The sequence below is a fragment of the Gopherus evgoodei genome, chromosome 2 (genome assembly GCF_007399415.2).
Source record: "Gopherus evgoodei ecotype Sinaloan lineage chromosome 2, rGopEvg1_v1.p, whole genome shotgun sequence".
In the NCBI taxonomy this organism is placed as follows: domain Eukaryota; kingdom Metazoa; phylum Chordata; order Testudines; family Testudinidae; genus Gopherus; species Gopherus evgoodei.
Window position 1 is genome coordinate 149,738,846 of NC_044323.1, and position 19,147 is coordinate 149,757,992.

At 58.0% G+C, this 19,147-nt stretch overlaps 2 protein-coding genes across 3 annotated transcripts in view; one reads left to right on the forward strand and one right to left on the reverse strand.

The window, feature by feature from the left end:
• The window catches only part of GPAT2 (glycerol-3-phosphate acyltransferase 2, mitochondrial), a 43,722-nt gene extending 32,029 nt beyond the window's left edge, over nt 1-11,693 (forward strand). The window contains exons 14-22 of the mRNA XM_030551896.1: nt 5,707-5,777; nt 6,228-6,489; nt 7,050-7,198; nt 7,412-7,489; nt 8,009-8,140; nt 9,712-9,832; nt 10,418-10,483; nt 11,146-11,201; nt 11,455-11,693. Coding sequence (XP_030407756.1) covers nt 5,707-5,777; nt 6,228-6,489; nt 7,050-7,198; nt 7,412-7,489; nt 8,009-8,140; nt 9,712-9,832; nt 10,418-10,483; nt 11,146-11,201; nt 11,455-11,571 — 1,052 coding nt within the window. The 3' untranslated portion in view covers nt 11,572-11,693. The remainder of the gene's footprint in view (nt 1-5,706; nt 5,778-6,227; nt 6,490-7,049; nt 7,199-7,411; nt 7,490-8,008; nt 8,141-9,711; nt 9,833-10,417; nt 10,484-11,145; nt 11,202-11,454) is intronic.
• A 486-nt stretch (nt 11,694-12,179) lies between these two features.
• Nucleotides 12,180-18,900, reverse strand: FAHD2A (fumarylacetoacetate hydrolase domain containing 2A). Of its 2 annotated transcripts, XM_030551897.1 has the most exons (8): nt 18,816-18,900; nt 17,242-17,528; nt 16,333-16,549; nt 15,759-15,818; nt 15,256-15,418; nt 14,385-14,493; nt 13,979-14,066; nt 12,180-12,395 (listed from the first exon to the last, which is right to left on the reverse strand). In XM_030551897.1, the coding sequence occupies exons 2-8, from the start codon at nt 17,520-17,522 to the stop codon at nt 12,333-12,335; spliced, it is 981 nt and encodes a 326-aa protein (XP_030407757.1). In that variant the 5' UTR covers nt 17,523-17,528; nt 18,816-18,900; the 3' UTR covers nt 12,180-12,332. The 2 variants fall into 2 exon arrangements, with proteins under 2 accessions (XP_030407757.1, XP_030407758.1); XM_030551898.1 differs by lacking the exon at nt 14,385-14,493.
• Nucleotides 18,901-19,147: the final 247 nt, after the last annotated feature.

A 19,147-nucleotide genomic window follows, 5' to 3' on the forward strand; every position in this document is an offset into this window, starting at 1 on the left:
CAGGACAAGTGGGATTTGTAAGCTCCATGCAGGGCCAGACCTCCTCTCAGTTGCACTGTGGATTTACACCAGTTGGAGGTCAAAATCCAGCCCACAGATCCCTCCAGGGCAGCTGTTAACCTAACGATGAGAGAGGCCAAGCTGGGTTCCCAACTCCTCCCCATTCTCCATCGTTCTGCTGTTGCGAGGCCTTGTTTGCTGCAGCCGTTGCTGGGGTGGGGGCGGATCTGTACCTGGCACGGCTGTTCAGAGAGGAGAACCACACGGATCTGAGTCACAGACTTCAGGAGGAGCGGCCCGGCTGGGGGGATCCCACTACCACCTGTAATGGCACAGTGACAGGACAAGCGCAGCGGCCTCCCCACGAATGCAGCCATAGTTCTGGCCTAGATTGTGAGAGCTCCTTGGGGCGGAGGCCTTCCTTGCATGACGTCTGTACAGCATGTGGCACAGAAGGGCCCTGATCCCAGACTGGGGCCTCTCTTGGAAGTCCCGTGGAAGCACATTAGCAGGAACATCCCAGCGCGCCCATGGCTGGAGCGCTGAGAACGTCGGATCCTTGCCAGCCCAGCGTCCAGCGGGCGGGTGCCCGGAGGATTTCAGAGCCAGCTGATCCCTTCTGATCTGCATCTCCCGTGTCTTTCCTATCCCCAGACTTGGGCTCCATCATTTTCTTCCATGTCTAGGCTCCATGGCGAGAGACTCTCCAGCAGCCGGGTCCGAAAGCAGATCCCTGTGGGAGGAGGAGAGGCGTGACGGGCCGTGGGAGCGCTCTGTGGCAGGACTGGCCGCCCTGGCTGGGCAGGCAGCTTCCTTGCTGGGGCTGGGGTGGGCTGACCCCGAATCAGAAGCAGAGGGGCCTTCTGAGAGCATTTCCCTGGGTGACTGGCCTTGTCTTATCAGTCCAGCCTGATGTTGGGTGACTGGGCGAGTCACTGCACCGACAGATGGAAAGCGCTAGATAAGGGCTAGGTATTGAATCACCTGGACAGCCAAGGACTCAGCACTCCTCAATCTAGCTGCACCAACTCTAGATCTCTTGGATCACTCTGAGAACTTCCTCTGCCCTATTCCCAGCTCTGACCTAGGTGGCTTTCAGAGCTCGAACGCACGGCTCATCGGTCTTGTGATGGTAGGTGGTCTGGCTGCCGCTAGGCAAACTCGAGCGGAAGATCTTACCCTGCGCTGAGACTGGGAGAGAGGGTCGGCTGAGCTAGCGCGTGGGAATTAAAACGAGCTTTTCCTTCCCAGCACAAAGCCTGTGAGAAGGGAAGGGTCGTTGTCCCCCTGCCGAGTTTCCAGGTCTGGTTTTCAGACGTGCTGAGCTACTGTCTAGTCTGAGAATCAAGTGATGAGTGGCAGAGAGGGGATTTCAACCCAGATCTCCTGGCTCCCATTCCAGAGCCTTCACCACAAGACCATCCTTTTTCTCACCCACCAAGAATTAACTTGATTCTCTACGTTCAGCTAGAGAGCAGAAGCCGAAAAGTTCCTCCGAGGTAGGCTAGGGAAAACAATAGGCTTGTTAAATTGCCATCCCGGTCGCCTGGTTACATAAAGGCTGCGTTTCACGTGTCGCGCTTGTGGTTCAGTTTATCCTTTTCTCCCGTGGTGGATGTGACTTTCCAATTATCCATCATTTGAGTCCAATGCTCCACACGTGCTAATGCGCCGGGTGTGTAACTGCTCGCGGAGAGCAGCTGACTCCACCGGAAGCGAGAGCCCAAACAACAATGCGAAAGGGACGCAGGGACGCTGCAAAACAGAGTCACGCCTCGATCGATTTCTGCTGTGCGGAGAGGTGCCCACAGCAAATCAGTCCTCCGTAGGGCTCAGTTCTGGCAGGTTAGCTCTGGTCGCATGGGAAATTTCCAGTGGAATTCCAGTGATTTTTTTTTTTCCCCCTCCCTTTCTCCAAACTGCTGTTCTCTTGCTGTATCTGCTTCATAGCAATGAAGGAGCGATATCACCTCTCAGTGCTGAACTGCTTGGGGAGGATAACGGCATGATTTGGTTGTATATCACACTGCCACCAGATGCCACTGAGGCCAAGAGGCGAGGATTGGATACTTTCTTAGCTAATGAACAACATCCGAGCACACACGTTTCTGTAAAAATCTCCATGCTTCAGGGTGCAGACCACACACTCATGGACAGAGGTCAGGAAGAAGCTCTGGGCAGGTTGTTCCATGAGTGTCTACTGGGGACGTTCGTGCTCTTTCCTCTGAAGCAGCTGGTTTTGGTTTCTCTCAGAATGGCTGGTGCCCTGCGCTGATTCATTCTGGTAATTCCTAGGTTAGCTGCTGCTGCTCCCATGAGAGATTTTTTTTTTTTTTAAACTCTGGTTGGGTGGCTCTACACTAGGAGCCACAGTCTTTTTGTTCCGGATTCACCCCACCATCCCCATCACATCTCTGAGTCCTCCAAAAAGTGCTCTAGCAAAAGAAGCCCAAGGACGACAAGACATCCCGTCGCTGCTGTTTCTAAGGTTAAAAAACAAACGGGCGGAAGAGAAAAGCACCTTTTCAGGCCTTTCTTCTTTATACAGCACAAAGGCCCAGATGCAATTTTTTTCCCCCGTTGCAGGTGACCTTTAACGAGCACCGTGGTTTGGGCTCCATTAGCAGCAAATATCACTTGTTGCCTAAGGGTTCTCATGACAGTCTGTGCCCCTTTGATGGCTCGGATGGCTCAGGCACGGCCAGCTGGATCGGGGCTGACAAAATGACCTTCCCAATGGATAGGCCTGACTTCTGAGACTTTCACCCGTGAACTTTGCCTTTTCAAGTCCTCTTTGCAGGCAGGGATGCTCTGGCGCTGGGTTTGAATCTTTGACTCTCAGTCCCAGCTGCGGGAGACCCTCACGTCTGTTGCCAGCTGCCTGTGCCGACGCACTTGCGGCGTGAGTGTCCAAGGCTGCGCTGGGCGGGCTGGTGACACGGGGCTTTGAAGGGCTTTGAGACGCTCGCTCTTCATTACAATCACTGCAGCCTTTAGATGGTGGTATTGGGGTAGTCCCTGCTCTCTGCTACATCTGCGGTAAATCAGGAGCGATGTCTGGATTCTGCTCCGTGTTACACCCTTGGGCAGTCAGAGACAAGCACAGGTTCTGCTCAGTTTGGTGCCTGCTGGAAACTGGGAGCGTGGAATTACTGGCTTTACACTGAGCTCCAGATCTGGCCTGTTCTTTCTTTCCTCTCTTTGAGTTACTCGCTTCCACCCCCTTCCAAGCAAGGAAGCGTGGTCTAGTGGCAAGGATGCTACGCTGGGTTCAATTCTCTGCCCCACCGCAGAATCCATGCGTAACCTTGAACAAGTCATCTCAACGGCATTGAGGCCCTGAACTCCCCTTGGGCGCTCTGCGCTTGAGTTCCCTGTCCACACAGTGGGGGTAGCAGAGGATAAATGCACTTAAAGCTGCGAGGCACTCTCATCTCAGGGTGCTGGGAGGACGACAACTTTCAGGAGGCCAGCGTTTGTTTTCCTTCCATGGCGCAGTGAAATGGGAAGAGGTCAGAACACCTCTTGGGCTGGCCAGGTTTCGGATTCCTCCTCCCGCACCTGAATGCAATGGAGGCCCTGTCCCTGGATTGCAAGCATTGCCAGCAGATCGAGGGACGTGATCATTCCCCTCTATTCGGCACTGGTGAGGCCGCATCTGGAGTACTGTGTCCAGTTTTGGGCGTCCCACTACAGAAAGGATGTGGACAAACTGGAGAGGGTCAGCGGAGGGCAACGAAAATGATTAGGGGGCTGGGGCACATGACTTACAAGGAGAGGCTGAGGGAACTGGGGTTAGTCTGCAGAAGAGAAGAATGAAGTGGGATTTGATGGCAACCTTCAACTACCTGAAGGGGGGTTCCAAAGAGAATGGAGCTCGGCTGTTCTCAGTGGTGGCAGATGACAGAACAAGGAGCAGTGGACTCAGGTTGCTGTGGGGGAGGTCTAGGTTGGATATTAGGAAACACTATTTCACTGGGATGGTAGTGAAGCACTGGAATGGGTTACACAGGGGGCTGGTGGAATCTCCTTCCTTAGAGGTTTTTAAGATCAGGCTTGACAAAGCCCTGGCTGGGATGATTTAGTTGGGGATTGGTCCTGCTTTGAGCAGGGGGTTAGACTAGATACCTCCTGAGGTCCCTTCCAACCCTAATCTTATAGACTCATAGACTCTAGGACTGGAAGGGACCTCGAGAGGTCATCGAGTCCAGTCCCCTGCCCCCATGGCAGGACCAAACACTGTCTAGACCATCCCTGATAGACATTTATCTAACCTACTCTTAAATATCTCCAGAGATGGAGATTCCACAACTTCCTTAGGCAATTTATTCCAGTGTTTAACCACCCTGACAGTTAGGAACTTTTTCCTAATGTCCAGCCTAAATCTCCCTTGCTGCAGTTTAAGCCCATTGCTTCTTGTTCTATCATTGGAGGCTAAGGTGAACAAGTTTTCTCCCTCCTCCTGATGACACCCTTTTAGATACCTGAAAACTGCTATCATGTCCCCTCTCAGTCTTCTCTTTTCCAAACTAAACAAACCCAATTCCTTCAGCCTTCCTTCATAGGTCATGTTCTCAAGACCTTTAATCATTCTCGTTGCTCTTCTCTGGACCCTCTCCAGTTTCTCCACATCTTTCTTGAAATGCGGTGCCCAGAACTGGACACAATACTCCAATCTTCTGTGATTCTATCTCCCAACCATTCCCGTGGGACACCTTGTGCCGATTGAAAAGGACGCGGAGATGGCGCTAGAGACGCTGCATGGCCCAGTGTCCTGCATGTAGTGTGTTCTGCCTGGCCTGACGCGGCTTGTGATCCATGCTGATTCCTCTCTCGGCACTGGTCCCGCTGGAGAGGATGCGTTGCTCCATCTCTCTTGCTCCCGTTCTCTCCTTCCTAATGGGTTTCTTCTGTGCTGGGCTGGGTTCTCCGGGGAAAGGGGCTTGCAGGTCAGCTTTCCTCTTGCGTCTGCATTTGTGTCCATGAATGCCACCTGCTGAGGGAAATGGGTCTTAGCTGCTCAGAACAACCTGGCGGCCTCTTCATCTGGAGGTCTCCGAGCCTTGCAGAGAAGAGCCAGTGTTACCTGCTTTTCACAGCTGGGGAAACTGAGGCACAGACCGGCCAGGCACCTTGCCCCAGGTCACGCAGAGAATCAACAGCAGAGCTGGGGACACCACCCAGCCCGTCCCAGATCAGTGCTGCATCTGCTGGGCTGCTCTCTCACCTCTCCTGTGCTCTGACCAATTGCCTGGCTCTCCCCATGTGGGATTCGTGCCCCATCTAGGGATGCGGTGACTTTTCTGGCACTTGGAGGTTGGGGTGTGTTTCTAACGGACCCACTGTGGCTCGGCTGCAGGTGAGTGGGCCCAGGGATCCCCGGGGGAGGGTCTCTGGCCTGGGATGATCACAACCAGTCTGGCCTTAAAGTCAGCGACTTTTTAATCCATCCATCTCCTTTGCCCTGCCTCCATCTCTGCTCCTACCGCAGCCCCGCTCAGGGTGAGGCCCATCCCACCCACGTACACTTCCTGGGGTCACAGAAATGTATTACAGCAGGGCTCGATCCTGCAAGGTGGTTGCTGGGCTCACCTGGAGCTGCTTGGGCCCTGTCTAAGGGACACCCCCCCCACCCGGGGATGAAGGAGAGCGGGGAGGGGACTGTGCACCAAGGGGATAACAAGACGCTCTTTGATCCCCTTCCAGCCGGTGTCTCCTGTTCCGCCGTCATGGCTGTGGCAATCATGTCTGCACTCTTACTGCACAAGCACCGTGAGGTAGGGGGAGGGCCGCGGGCCGGGAAGGAGTGGGAGGGGTCCTGGAGGCAGGTGTGGAAGGGAGCTGTTTGCTTTAGGGGGTGGTCTGAGTGATGAGGGGCAGGTTGGGGATGACCTGCTGGATAGTGGTTTCAAGGGTCCCCATGTTAAAGGAGAGGTGCCATCTGGATGACGGTTTTAAGAGTTCCACCTTTATGGAGTCACCTGCTGAATGGAAGTTTCTATTGACGGGGAGGAGGGGAGAGTTGTGGTTTTCCTTTTGTGGGGTGAGTCCTTCTACCAGGAGATTTTCTGGCTCAGTGCTGGTTTGAGCTTCCTTTCCCTGGGGGGAGTGGATTATTCATTTCCCTTTCTCTGTTGCCTGGAGGGGGGGGCATGTCCTTCTGGCTGGTGGTTTCAAGCCTCCCCCCTACTCACTTTTCTTCCTCTTCCCTCCTCCCGCCCCGCCAGGGTGTCTCCCTGTCCCGGCTCATGTCCGACTTCTCCTGGCTGGTGGAGGAGACCCTGCTGCGAAACCGTGATGTGGGCTTCTCTGGGCGGCTGCGCGACCTGGTGCTCCACGCCCTCTCCCTGCTGCAGGGCTGTGTCTCCCTGCACCACCTCTCATGTGGGGACGTCCTGGTGGCCCCCAGGGAGACGGAGGCGGCGGTGAGGGAGCTGAGCTGGCACAGCGCTGCCTTGCTGCCCGTCTTCATGTGCGAAGCCGTGGGCGGTGAGTGACCCGGCCAGGAGCGAGGTCGGCAGAAAGGGGCTGCCCACAGCTCCGGCACCGTGTGTATGCAGTTGAGGGGCAGGTGACCCCTGGGGGGGCAGTAGCTGTCCATGGGCCCCCGCCACGTGTATGGGGTTGAGGGGGCAGATTACTTGGGGGGTGGGTGGGAATGCCCATGGACTCCCCTGCAGCGTGTGGGGTTGAGGGACATGACCTGGTGGAAGGGCTCCCTATGGCTCCCCGCACCATGTGCATGGGGTTGGGGGGCAGGTGACTCCGGGGGGTGGGGCTGTCAATTGCCCCTCGCACCATGTATAGGGAGTTGGGGGGCAGTGACGGGGATGGGGCTGCCTATGGCCCCCGCGCCGTGTGTGTGGAGTTGGGGGGCAGTGATGGTGGTGGAGCAGCCCATTGCCCCCCGTGCTGTGTGTGGGAGGGTTGGGGGCAGTGGTGGGGGCAGTAGTGGGGGGGGTGGCACTGCCCATTGCCCCCTCACCGTGTGTGGGGAGCTTGGGGGGTGAGGAGACCAGGCAGTGATGATGTCCCGAGCCCCCCCGCAGCGTGCGCCATCAATTCCCTGCTGGTGGAGATGCTGCCCTTCCTGAGCCCTGCCGAGCTGCCCGCGGCCGTGGTGCTGAGCCAGGAGGAGCTGCTCCTCAAGACCCTGACACTGCTCCAGCTGCTGCCCAGAGATGTCCTCCTGCTCCAGGTAGGGCCCTGCGAGAGGCCGTGGGGGCCCTGCTGCCGCCACCTGGAGCCTAGCTGGGTCAGGGGAGCTGCTCCTGGTTCCACAGGGCAGCCAGGCTCCATCACATCACATCACCCCTCTTGATGGCTCTCGCCCCCCACTCTGCGTCCCGCTGGGCCCATCACCGGTGCTCTGCCGGGGGGGCCACGCTGACTCGTTCGTCTCCTCCTGCAGCCCTGCCAGTCGGTCTCTTGCTACGGCCAGGAAGTGCTGGACAAGCTGATCCAGTGTGGGCTGCTGGTCGCGGAGGAGGTAGGGGAAGGACGCAGGCCATAATGTCCCTGCTGTCTGGGGCCGAGTCCAGCCCCTGGTCCTGTCGCCTGCCTGCCCACCTCGAGCCTCCCACGGCACGGTTGCCCGCCTGTGGCCTGCAGGGGAATTCTCAGTGCTGGGAAAGGTGACCCCTAGAAGACTAAGTCCTTTGGTTAACCACGGGGCTGAACGACGTGCCCGTCGGGGGCAATCCCCCCCCAACGGCCACGCAGTTTGGTTTCCCCTGCCCTGCCTGCCGAGGAGGAGGCTGCTTAGCCACCGGGGAGCCGTGGATTGAGAACAAACCAGTGGCTGACTGAGGGGAAGATGTGTCCGGGCTCTGACTCAGGGATGGGGTCTGGAGGCAGCACCGCCTTGGCAGGAGTGGGGAGCCCCAGGTCTCTCCCCACCCCCCCCCAGGGCATGTATGCCGGGTGAGCTGTGCCCAGAGGATTGCCAGCCCCCAGCTGCTTGGAGTTCCCAGCCCTGAGGGCTCAGGGCGGCCGGTTTCCCCCCTAGACCCCCAGTGAGCGGCCAGTCTGCGACACGGCCCGTAGGCGCTTCTCGCAGAAGCTGCTGTGGAAGGAGATGGAGGACTTCAACGACAGTGACAGCGACTACGAGGAGGACACCGGCAAGCGCTACTTCAAGGTACCGCCCTGCCCCAGCACCCCTCTCCATGTTGGTGGGGATCAGGCTGCCTGGCGCCAGCACCTCCTCCATCGGCTTCCTCCTGGGGGAGCAGGAGGCCTTTTCTCCTGCCTCGTGCCGGACCCAAGGGGTCATCCTTCCTACCTGTCTCCAAGGAAACCGCCTGCCCAGATGGTCATTGCATCTCGCAGCCTGTCCGGGAGGTCTCCCTACTGCAGCTGGGTACACTGAGGCACAGCTGTGGGGAAAGGACTCAGCGAGTCTGTGGTAGAGCTGGGACTAGAACCTAGAATTTCTGAATCCCAGCCCGCCCTCCCCTTCCGACCATTAGACTCCACTGCATCTCCCAGAGCCGGGGATAGAACCCAGAAGTCCTGACTCCCAGCTTACCCCTAACCACTAGGCCCCACTTCCCTTCCAGACCCCAACATTGCCATCCTCTCCCTGAGATGAGAATCGAACCCAGGAGTCCTGACCCCCTGTCACCTTCTCTAAGTTCAGTGCTCCCCTCTGGCCTGGGCTCTCCAGTCCCTGAACCCCAGCATCCAGCTACCCCATGACACCCCCGCCCCTGCACAGGGGGCGAGGCTTCTCTGGGCTGTCAGTTCCCTGCTGCGTTCTCCTTTTGGTCTGGTGGCACGTGGGAAGGGATCTGCCGCCCTCCCTCCCCAGCCCCATTGTAAGAGAACATCAAATTATCATATTAATTCCCGCTCCTATTGTTTCCCCCGCGATCACACGCTGGAGCCTAGGTTCACAACCTGTCTCTTGAAAATGCCAGCTGCGTGGGCTGCTCCTCCAGACGGGAGCAGAGTTCTCTGTAATTCACCAGCGGGCAGGGGGGCTGAGAACGGAGCCCTCTGAACTCGGCTCACTTGTGCACAGGCTGCAGGAGCCTGTTGCCAAGCGTCTGGCGCTGCAGCACCATCTTCTGGTCAGCCGGAGGCTTTTTCCCATGCGTGGATCCAGCGTCTTTCCCAACACTGGCAGGTGGTTATGTTCGTGCTCAGCGAGTCGTGGTGTTACTGAAAATGCGAGGCTAAGAGCCAGGGCGAGCGGGAACAGGGGCTGCCCCAGCCTGCCACACCTGGGTGACTCCTGGCCTGGGCTCCCCGCAAGCCCTGCCTCTGCTGTCAGGGGTCAGGTGGTGCGGACCCTGAGAACAGAACCCCCCAAACAGACAGATGGGGTGGCCCTTGGGGCAAGATTCAGATCAGCCTGAGCTGGGCACATAAGGTAAATAGGGAGTGAGGGTCAATCTTGACCCACAGCCCTGGGCTCCCCATAACCAGCTCTACCAATGCCCTTTAATCCTGAGCTGCTGCCCCCCAATATCCCAGCTCTGGGCTCCCTCAGAGCTCTGCCAGTGCCGCTCAATTCTGCCCCACAGCCCCCTGTTGTCCTTTCCCTATTGTGTGTGATGTTGGCAGCTCTCCCCTTGAGAGGAAGTTGAGTCCCACCAACTGGTCCACACATTTCAAGTGTGACTAGCAGAGCCCTGTTCCAACGTGGACCATTCAGCACCCCCCAGGTCCAACCAGGCTGAGCCTATGCATCTCTTCTCCCCCCAGATAAGCCAGCTGGACAACTGCCCTGATTTCTTCCTCTTCCTGAGCAGCCTCCTGGGCCCCCTGCTGAAAACCTTTGAGAGAGCAGCTGCCTTCCTGTTGGAGTCTGGCTGCCCTGAGTTAGGTATGACACCCTCACCCCCCAGTGCATTCACCAGTGTGTGTTTACCGAAGCCAGCTAGGCCTGTAAGAGCCAAGGGGAAATCACGCTGCGTGGGGTCAATGAGACCAGAGACTTGGGGTCTGTCCCCCTGGGAACAGCCAGATACCCAAGGACAGTGCTGGCAGGGTGTCCGAGGGGTTGGGTCCATCTGAAGGGGGCGGGGGGGGCTCCCCACTAACCCCCTTAATGGCTGGACTCTCCTAGCCCTGGGATCTGCCACCAAGGAAACCGAGGCACAGAACAGGGACGTGCCTTGCCCTAGGTCACACAGCAAGGCTCATGACCCACGCCCATGCTGGGAGAACAGCCACCACACTAAGACTCTTTGGGGGCGTGCAGCTAGGGGCACATGCTGCTCCAGGCCGCTTCCTGGCTGGCCTGTTACATGGAGATGGGGAGGTAGCAGTCTGAGCTGGTGGAGAGGGGATACCGGTGTATATCAGTATAGCCCTACTGAGGTGTGAGCTGCCCCAATGTCCTCAGGCTGAGGATCAGACCCAGAACAGTGCAAGGGCCCCTCCCAAGCTCTCTGCTTGCCTCCCCCAGAGCTGGAGTACGTGGAGAAGCTGCAGCGGTTCCTGGTGAGGAAGGCAAGAGAGGATGGCTCCTTTGGTGAGTGTGGGCAAACCTACTGAGATCCAGACTCCCTGTACTGCTGGGGAGATGCTGCTGAGCCTGGTGTCCTCCTGGGCCTAACCCCTTCCTCACCCAGGCACTCTCACCCTGCTAGGGAGCCTTCAGCCCAGTGCCAGCCTCTTCCTCGGGGGTTCTGTGGCAAATCAGATCAGGAGCCGACTCAGGAAGAGCTAGGTGTTGTCTGCCCCCTGCTGGGAGCAGGGGGAACAGCACAAGGAAGTAACAGGCTTCTCTGCACACTTGTGTCAAGAAACCGCTTTCCCATCTCCCAGCTCCTCCTGCTGCGAGGATGGAGCTGCTGGTGGGCAAACATGGAGTTGGGCTGTAAACCTGCAGTGGGCAGGAAGGAAGCCCAGGATGGGATGGGCCCCGGGTTTGATCAGCTGTGGTGAATCCTGTCTTCCCTCCTGCAGGGGCTTTTCAGGACCACCACGAGGGCAGCTGAAATGGGGTTTTAGTGCCACAGGCTGCGCTGTAGGGCCCAGAACAGAACTAAAGGAGTGGGAGGGGGCCTGGCCCACAGTGAAAGTGAAACAACTGCAGGAGCTGGGTGTGGTGGGAGGGTTGCTCGGGGCTGGTACACCATGGGCCGTGCCTGTTTGTCCTGCCCCTCATGTTGTTACCGTCTCTCTTTTCAGAGTGTGCGAACAGGAGCCTGGCTCTGAGCTCCATCCGGACCTTCAAGGAGCTGGGAGTGAGTGCGCCCCACCTGTCTATACCCTGGTGATCATGGGGAAGTCAGTTCAGCCTGTCACACCCATTTAGGGATGGCAGAGTTGGCTGCTGGGATGCTCTCTCCCTCCCCCATGAAAACATGTGGTCCTGCCTGTAACCTCCCCTCAGCCTGGCCCAGCACCTGGCTGGACAGGCACATGCCCTCTCTTTGTGCAGCCCCAACCCCTTCCTGGGTGGAAAGTCAGGGTTCCTCTGTCCCCCTCCTCCCCCAGGTGCTGAGGGAGCAGCCAGGCCCAGTAGGGCCTATTCTCCACCTCTCAGAAACCTTCAGCACCAAAGAGAACCAGGAGCGACTGGAGAAGTTCATGGGCCAGTTCACCTCCAGCTAGAGCTGCTCAGAACTGTCCTGCTGCCTGTGGTGACTGTTTCAAAACCCCACTTCTGCAGGATCCTATTGAATGTCTCTGGCCTGGGGGTGGGCTCCACCCACAGCAGCATGAGCTCCGGTGAGTTGGAGATCAAAATAAATCTATTCTTGGTGCCTGGGTCTCCAGCTGCTTTTACTGGACAGGCTCATGCCAGCGGTTTCCCCGCCTCTGAAAACCAGCCATGGTGGGTTCAGTGTTGCTTCCCTCTCAATGGTACCACACCAGCTCTCCTTTCCCTTGTGTTACTAGAGAGATCAGTCCACGATGGTGGGTGGCAGAATGGTCTATGCAATTACAGCCCCAGGATGGGGCAAGATTCAGTCTAGGGTTGCATATAATAAACACTGCCTCCCTAACTCATTCCCCATCCCACCTGAGCAGGGCTGGCAAGTGCATGGATTTGCCTTGCTCTGCGTCTAGGGGAGCAGCCCTCTATGTCCCTTACCCCTTTAACAGCAGCCTGACACCATGATCCCCCCCGCGCGAGGTGTTTGAATAGATTTCACAGCGAGCGTGCTGACGGGTCAGGTCAGCTTCTCTGAGCACAGACTGCATCTGAAGCTCTGTCATTGGAACAGGAGGACCAGCCCTTCAGCAAGAGCTTTATTGCAAAATCCACATGCTGTTGAGTGACATGATTAGCTGAAGGCCATTGAAGTGCTGCGCCTGCCAGTGTCCATGATCAGCTCCTGGACCCCGGGGACTGCGCTGGCCAGGCATCCTCAAATGACCTTGTTTCGGAGGGCTCCCAGCTGGTCAATTTCACACTGCACCACATCTCCTCTCTGCAACGCAGGGTAAGCAGAGTAACATTTCCCTTAGGAGCTACACGCTGCCACAACCAGCTACCAACTAAAGACTGAAGCTCCCCTTTGCCTTCCCGAATACTTTGAACCAGCCCCTACGGCAGCACCATGGACCAGAGAAGGATGGCTGATGCTTGATCTTTGTTACCTAGTTACAAGCGTCTGAACAGAGCTACAGCAGAACCCCAGGATTAATGTCTCTCCATCTACCCCCCAGCAGCTCAGACATGCCCCTAGCCTTGCGAACGAGAACACAGGGTGGGACTGACCCCCCTTTCATGCCTAGAATAGACAAACTGCAACTACTACACAAAATCCAGCCCGAGGGGGGAGGGGAGAGAGTGTCTGTTACAGCTGAAACCCTGGGAGCTGGAAGAGTCACATGCAAAACAACGTACAGAGTGACTGGAGCCGCCAGCACCTCCTAAGCCTCCCCGGGCTGTTTTGACTGTAAGTAAAGGGGCTAAAGCCAGCATTAAAAAAAGTAGCTTCGGGAACACCCAGGCCTTGTCTACACCACAAAGTTGCAGTGTTGGTGAGGGGGTTACAGCGCTGCAACTTAGGAAGTGTACACATCTGCAGGGCATTACCAGCGCTGCAACTCCCTGTTTGCAGCGCTGGCCGTACACCCAGTCGAACCTCAGCTGTAGAGGATCCAGCGCTGGTCATCAGGTGTAGACACTCACCAGCGTTTTTCTTGACCTCTGTGGAATAAGCAGGTATCCCAGCATACCTGAGGAAGCCTCTCTGGTAATCAAGCAGGTATCCTTCCCCGCCGTTTGCTCTCGCGTTCCCCGAACCCCTCTGCAAGCAGGTCTCCTTCCCCGCGGTTTGCTCTCGCATTCCCCGAACCCCCCTGCAAACCACGGGGAAGGAGACCTGCTTGCAGGGGGGTTTGGGGAACGCGAGAGCAAACCGCAGGGAAGGAGACCTGCTTGCGGGGGGGTTCGGGGAACGCGAGAGCACACTGCACTTCCCCGCGGTTTGCTCTCGCGTTCCCCGAACCCCTCTGCAAGCCACCCAACAGCGCTGCAGTGTGGCCACATCTAACACCACTTGCAGCGCTGGTTGCTGTAAGTGTGGCCGCTCTGCAGTGCTGGCCCTATACAGCTGTACTAATACAGCTGTAACAACCAGCGCTGCAAAATTGTAGATGTAGACATACCCCCAGTTGCTGTTGCCAGTAGTAGTGAGGTGCACCCCCTAGTGGCTGTAGGAGTTAAGACACTTATTCCACAGCCCTAGGACCCCGCTGGATCAAAAGAGGCGAGGCAAGGCTAGGGCTGTCCCCCTTACTGGAACCTCTGAGCCTGGGGCTGCACTTCCAGCTGCTCAGGCAAGCTCTTGAGTTTGTGCTGAGCGTGCCAGCCAGGCACCACAGTCAGCCCATGTGGCTCCAAGGGCAGGACCGGGGTCCACGTGGGACACCAGCTATCTCCTGTCACTGCCCCTCACTGGGACCCAGCCTAGCCCCTGCTGTAGGGAGTCTGGATCTCTAGGTAGCAGCTTCAGCTTTCACTGCCAACCCCAAGGGGCTGTGATTCCCCAGAACTGACGCTCACCTTCAGGAACATGGGGGGCTTCCGGAAAACTCCAGTGCCAGAGGGGGTCCCGGTGAGGAAGACGTCTCCTGGGTACAGTGTGATGAACCTACCAGGAACAGCCCATTAGCAGGGCATCCCGGCTCAGTGCCTCCACTACACACCCCATTAGGGCCACGATTGTTCAGCCGTGCCCAGATACCTGCCAGGGGGCTGTGACTATCCCATGCATAGATCAGTGGTAGGGATCAACCCCACGCCCTCTGGCTCTCAAAGCAGAGCTGCTACTAAGCACAAGGGCTATCAATGGGAGGTAGCCATGACCCTGCCAGAAGAGAGGGGCAGAGAACCACACTGGGTTACCACAGCTCCCAGGGACAGAGTGGTTTGCTGCTGCCAGGGCAGGGGAGACAGGGGCTGCACCTACTGGGAGACCCATGTGACCAGCGCCTGCGTTTTGAAGATCATCTGGCTGGTGTTGCTGTCCTGGACGAGCTCCCCATTCACTTTGCAGCGAATTCCCAGCTTGTGAGGGTCTGAGAGAGAGACAGAGCAGTCAGGTCTGCAAAATAACTGGGGAGGATAGGGCGGTTCCCTTTACAGACCTCCTCTGCTGGGCAAGAGGAGAGGCCCTGTTATGCAGAGGAGGTGGTGGGAGAGTGGGGATCCAGGAGAGGAAACCTCAGATCACAGGAAGGATCCCAATTTGTTGGACAAACTATCAAAGGGGCTGCCGTTGCTCACTGCTGCCCTGCGGCCACCTCAGGGCTGGTACGCAACAGCTATTTTGACAGCTCACAGCAAGCCTGGAGAATGGGGTGAGCCACTAAGCGAAGGATGCTGGGTCCAGCTGCGGCAGCAGGAGGAAATGTAGGGTGCAGAAGATAATTGGAATTGGACTGGGACACCGGGATTCCTGCTGGGAATAGCATCCTGAGTGCGTCAGTGAGCACAGGGGTCACCCCCTAGCGCCGTGCTTGGGGAACTGGTTCAGTAATAACTTGAGAAGGATACCACATACTAAGCCACCCGCCCCAGTCCCAGCAGCATCCTGGGATTTAGAGGGCTCCTATGCAAATACTGAGCCAACCCGACCACAGGTGGCCCTTGAGCTCCCTTGTGTGCCCAGGGCAGTATGACTGCAGTGATGGAGCAGGTGGGAGGAATCAGGGATGAAGGCAGTTCATACATCACCTCAGAAGCCTTTGCAGCATGAGAGCATCTGTGCAGGCAACCCAGCCCTCCCTATGCCAACCACAGCCCGGCAGGCGGAAGAGACTGAAGGGCTGGATGTGTACCTGGCACACAGTCCTTGGTGACAATGGCAGGGCCCAAGGGGCAGAAGGTGTCAAAGGATTTCCCCAGGATCCACTGCTTCCCATTCCTCTTCATCTGCCAGTCCCTGGCGCTGACATCATTGGCAACCATGAATCCCACGATGTGATCCATCACAGCTGACTCCTGGGCAGGGAGGGAAATGGGAGTCGCCGCACAGCCGCACACAGGAGCCACTGCTAGAGACCACAAACGTGGGGCTGCCCGACTCCTCTGGGCACAACGGTGCAGAATTAACACATGTGCCACCCCTGACTGAGAGGGTCGCCCTCTAGTGGTGAACAGGGAGCATGCTCAGTTCAGTCACCAGCCTGCCGGGGGGCCATTTAGTGCCAGCTGCGGTGGTGGCTTTTGCCGCGTGCCCTGGACTGAAGTCATCGAACAGATGGCCCTGTTCAGCCAGGGCTGGGTTTCAAGTACCAAGACCTGAAGTGGCTCCACAGTCCGTGCCCAGCTCCCTTAGTACCTTGATGTGCGTCCCTTTCTTCCCGATGACAAAGGCCAGCTCCACCTCCCAGTCGACTTCCTAGAGAAGGAAACAGGGAAGTCTGAGTCTCTGCCCTAGTCCAGCGGGGCAGAGGAAATCAGGGCCAGGGTCCCACGGAGAGAGGCAATTAGAGATGTCCGAGATCACTGTTCCCACACCTGCGAAACGCCACTTGTGATATGGCAGGTGGGCAGTACCATCTCAGTGCAGAGACACCCCCCCCTTATGGCCCAGCAACTTGGCAGCTCCCCATGGCAAGCTATTTGGCTGTAACATTCTGGACTGTTGGCGTCTAGGTGGCTTGCTACTTGACACAGCCAGCTGGAGGCACTTGCACAAATAGATCTCGAGACAGCTAGCAGCCAGCTCAAATCTGGACCCACGCTCTACTGACAGCAGCATTCTCCATGGCCGGAATGGGCACACTTGGCTTTTTCTCCCACAGTTCTTTAGCTGGAGCCTTTAACAGACACCATCTTCAGGGGCTGGCGTGCAGACAGGTCTTGGCTGAAAGGTCCCCGCAGGCATAGCAGGAGGAGGGAGGGGTATTTACTTGGCTCTCGGCTGGGTGGATGATCTCGTCGTAGGGGCCAGTGACAGAGCTGGGAAACTTGCTGAAGATGATGGGCTCCTCGGGAATTTTCACATTCTGCTCCTGGCAGTGGTCTGCGTAGTTCAGCCCCACGCAGATCACCTTCCCCGGGTTGGGTATGGGGGCCAGGAGAGTCACCTGAGCGCGTGGCAGGATGTGCTGGCCAGACTCCTGAGCCCTAGAGACAGAGGAGGGAAGGGGCAGCTAAAAGGATGCTGAGAGAATGGGGGAGGCTCTTCATTGGGGAAGCCAAAGACAGAGGTGTAGTGCTCCAAGCAAGGGACTGGGAGAAGTGGATCCCCTGGGTTCTACTCCCAGTTCTGGTATGGATTTCCTATGTAGCTATAAGCAGTTCCTTGCCCCCTGGGCCTCAGTTTCCCACCTGTAAAATGGGGCTCACACCTACCTCTTGCGTAGACACTGCCTTGAGAATCCTGCACTGAGAATGACCAGTCCGAGCGTGGGTCCAGGACTGACTAGGACAATCCCAGCTGTACACTTCCACACCTTTCCTAACCAGCTTCCAAACCCCAAAACAACTGCACCCCCTAGTGTCCATTGAAGAGCATCTCATCCCTAGCTCTAAAAATGCTTTAGGAGGAGGAGGTTCATTATCCCCTTGTTTTACAGCCAGGGAAACTGAGGCATGAGACAGGGAAACACCATGCGCTGAGTCCATGGCACAGCTAGGACTAGAACCCAGGGCCATAGGCGCCAGTTTTGTGGATGCACCTGCAGCCCCCTTATCAGTGCATCCCTCCTGCCTGCCACGATCAGCTGTTCCAGGTCACACTTGAGGGTCTACTTGGCCTTTCAGGACAGAAATGGTTTCTATCACCCCCTGCAGGGTTGCTAGAGATCCCCACTTACCTTCTCGCTACGGCCAGTGCTGCGTCCCCTACCTCCAGGAACTCTCTCATCCTCCTGGGCAGGGAGGGGTCGAAAGCATTTAAATCAATCACGTTGCCACCATCTTTCTCCTCCAGGCCGATCCTGGGCCCATCTGAGCTGGTTTGAAACTGGACCAGCCTCATAGCCTCAGCTAGATAGGAAATGCCCCTAGACTGTGTCCCGCCCCAGCTCGTGCAGCCAGGCAGCCTCCAGCTCAGTCTCAGACTCACTGGAAGGGCTCTTAGGACCAACACCAGCATCAGATCCTGCGGGAGAGACAAACGAGCGTGGACAAGTCATCCATGCACTCCAGTTGGGTCTCTGCCAGCAGGGGTGTCTATCATTTTTTTTGTCAAGGTTCAAATTCTTGGTCAAAGTATAGTAAACAGAGAAAATAAACTAATGATGATGATAGACAAATAAATAAAAAGATGATGGGGTCCATCCAAAAGTGTCTGGCAGACCGGATTTGGCTCACGGGCTGCCTATTAACTACCCCAATGGAAAGTAACCAAACCTGGGCTCTCCCTCTACTACATGGTGGGGGGAATTGGTCACGCACAGGGCTCAAACCCTGGGACACCCAGTTGTTTGCCAGGGTCATGCACAGTTTCGCCTGGATTCCCACAGAGCCAGAGGCCCGGGCTGTGACCCCAGTGGTGCCATGGGAGGGAGGAGCCCTTCTGGGAGGCTGGAGGGGGGAAGACAAGGGAGGTGGGGGGGTTACTCTGGGTGGCCAAGGGAGATGGGGGGGGATCAGGCTGTGAGGCCGGGGGGGGGGGGGACCGAGGGAGGTGGGGGGTCAGGCTGTGAGGCCGGGGGGGGGGTCGAGGGAGATGAGGGTCAGGCTGTGAGGCCGGGGGGGGGGGTCCGAGGGAGGTGGGGGGTCAGGCTGTGAGGCCGGGGGGGACGGACCGAGGGAGGTGGGGGGTCAGGCTGTGAGGCCGGGGGGGGGGACCGAGGGAGGTGGGGGGTCAGGCTGTGAGGCCGGGGGGGGGGACCGAGGGAGGTGGGGGGTCAGGCTGTGAGGCCGGGGGGGGGACCGAGGGAGGTGGGGGGTCAGGCTGTGAGGCCGGGGGGGGGACCGAGGGAGGTGGGGGGTCAGGCTGTGAGGCCGGGGGGGACGACCGAGGGAGGTGGGGGGTCAGGCTGTGAGGCCGGGGGGGGGACCGAGGGAGGTGGGGGGTCAGGCTGTGAGGCCGGGGGGGGAGGGGCGAGGGAGATGAGGGTCAGGCTGTGAGGCCGAGGGGGGAGGGGCCAGGGAGATGGGGGTCAGGCTGTGAGGCCGGGGGGGTCCGAGGGAGGTGGGGGTCAGGCTGTGAGGCCGGGGGGGGGATGAGGCCGAGGAAGATGGGGGGCACTCTGGGGGCGGGCCTGGTGCCGCTGGGCAGGCGCAGGCCGAGGCAGCCCCTGCAGGGGCTGGATCTAACCGGACGGGTCCGAGCCGGGGAGCGGACGCGGTGGGGGGGGGTTAACAGGCACTCGGCGAGCCCCGCAGGCTCGGGGGGGAGGGGAAGCGCCAGGCCGCCACCGCCGGGCTCCTCCCCCGTTACCTGCCCAGCGCCTCTGGGGTGGTTGCTGCTGCCGGGCTGCACCTCTTGCGGTCACGCACTGATACCGTCACAAAGCCGAGCCACTCCCCCGTCACCGGATTGTGACGTCATAATAGCCGTCCCCTGTAGGGGAACCAATAAAAACCTACCTCTCCTGCTCTCGCAATGAGAGCGGAGGAGTACCCAACAACCAATCATAGAGCGTCCAGGGCGGGACTTCACGCGTTACCACCAATAAACCGCTATATAATAATCCCCGCCCACTCTTCTATTCCCTTAGAGAGCGTGACTGGCTGTCACCATGACACCAAAGGCAAAGCGTGGGACAAGCC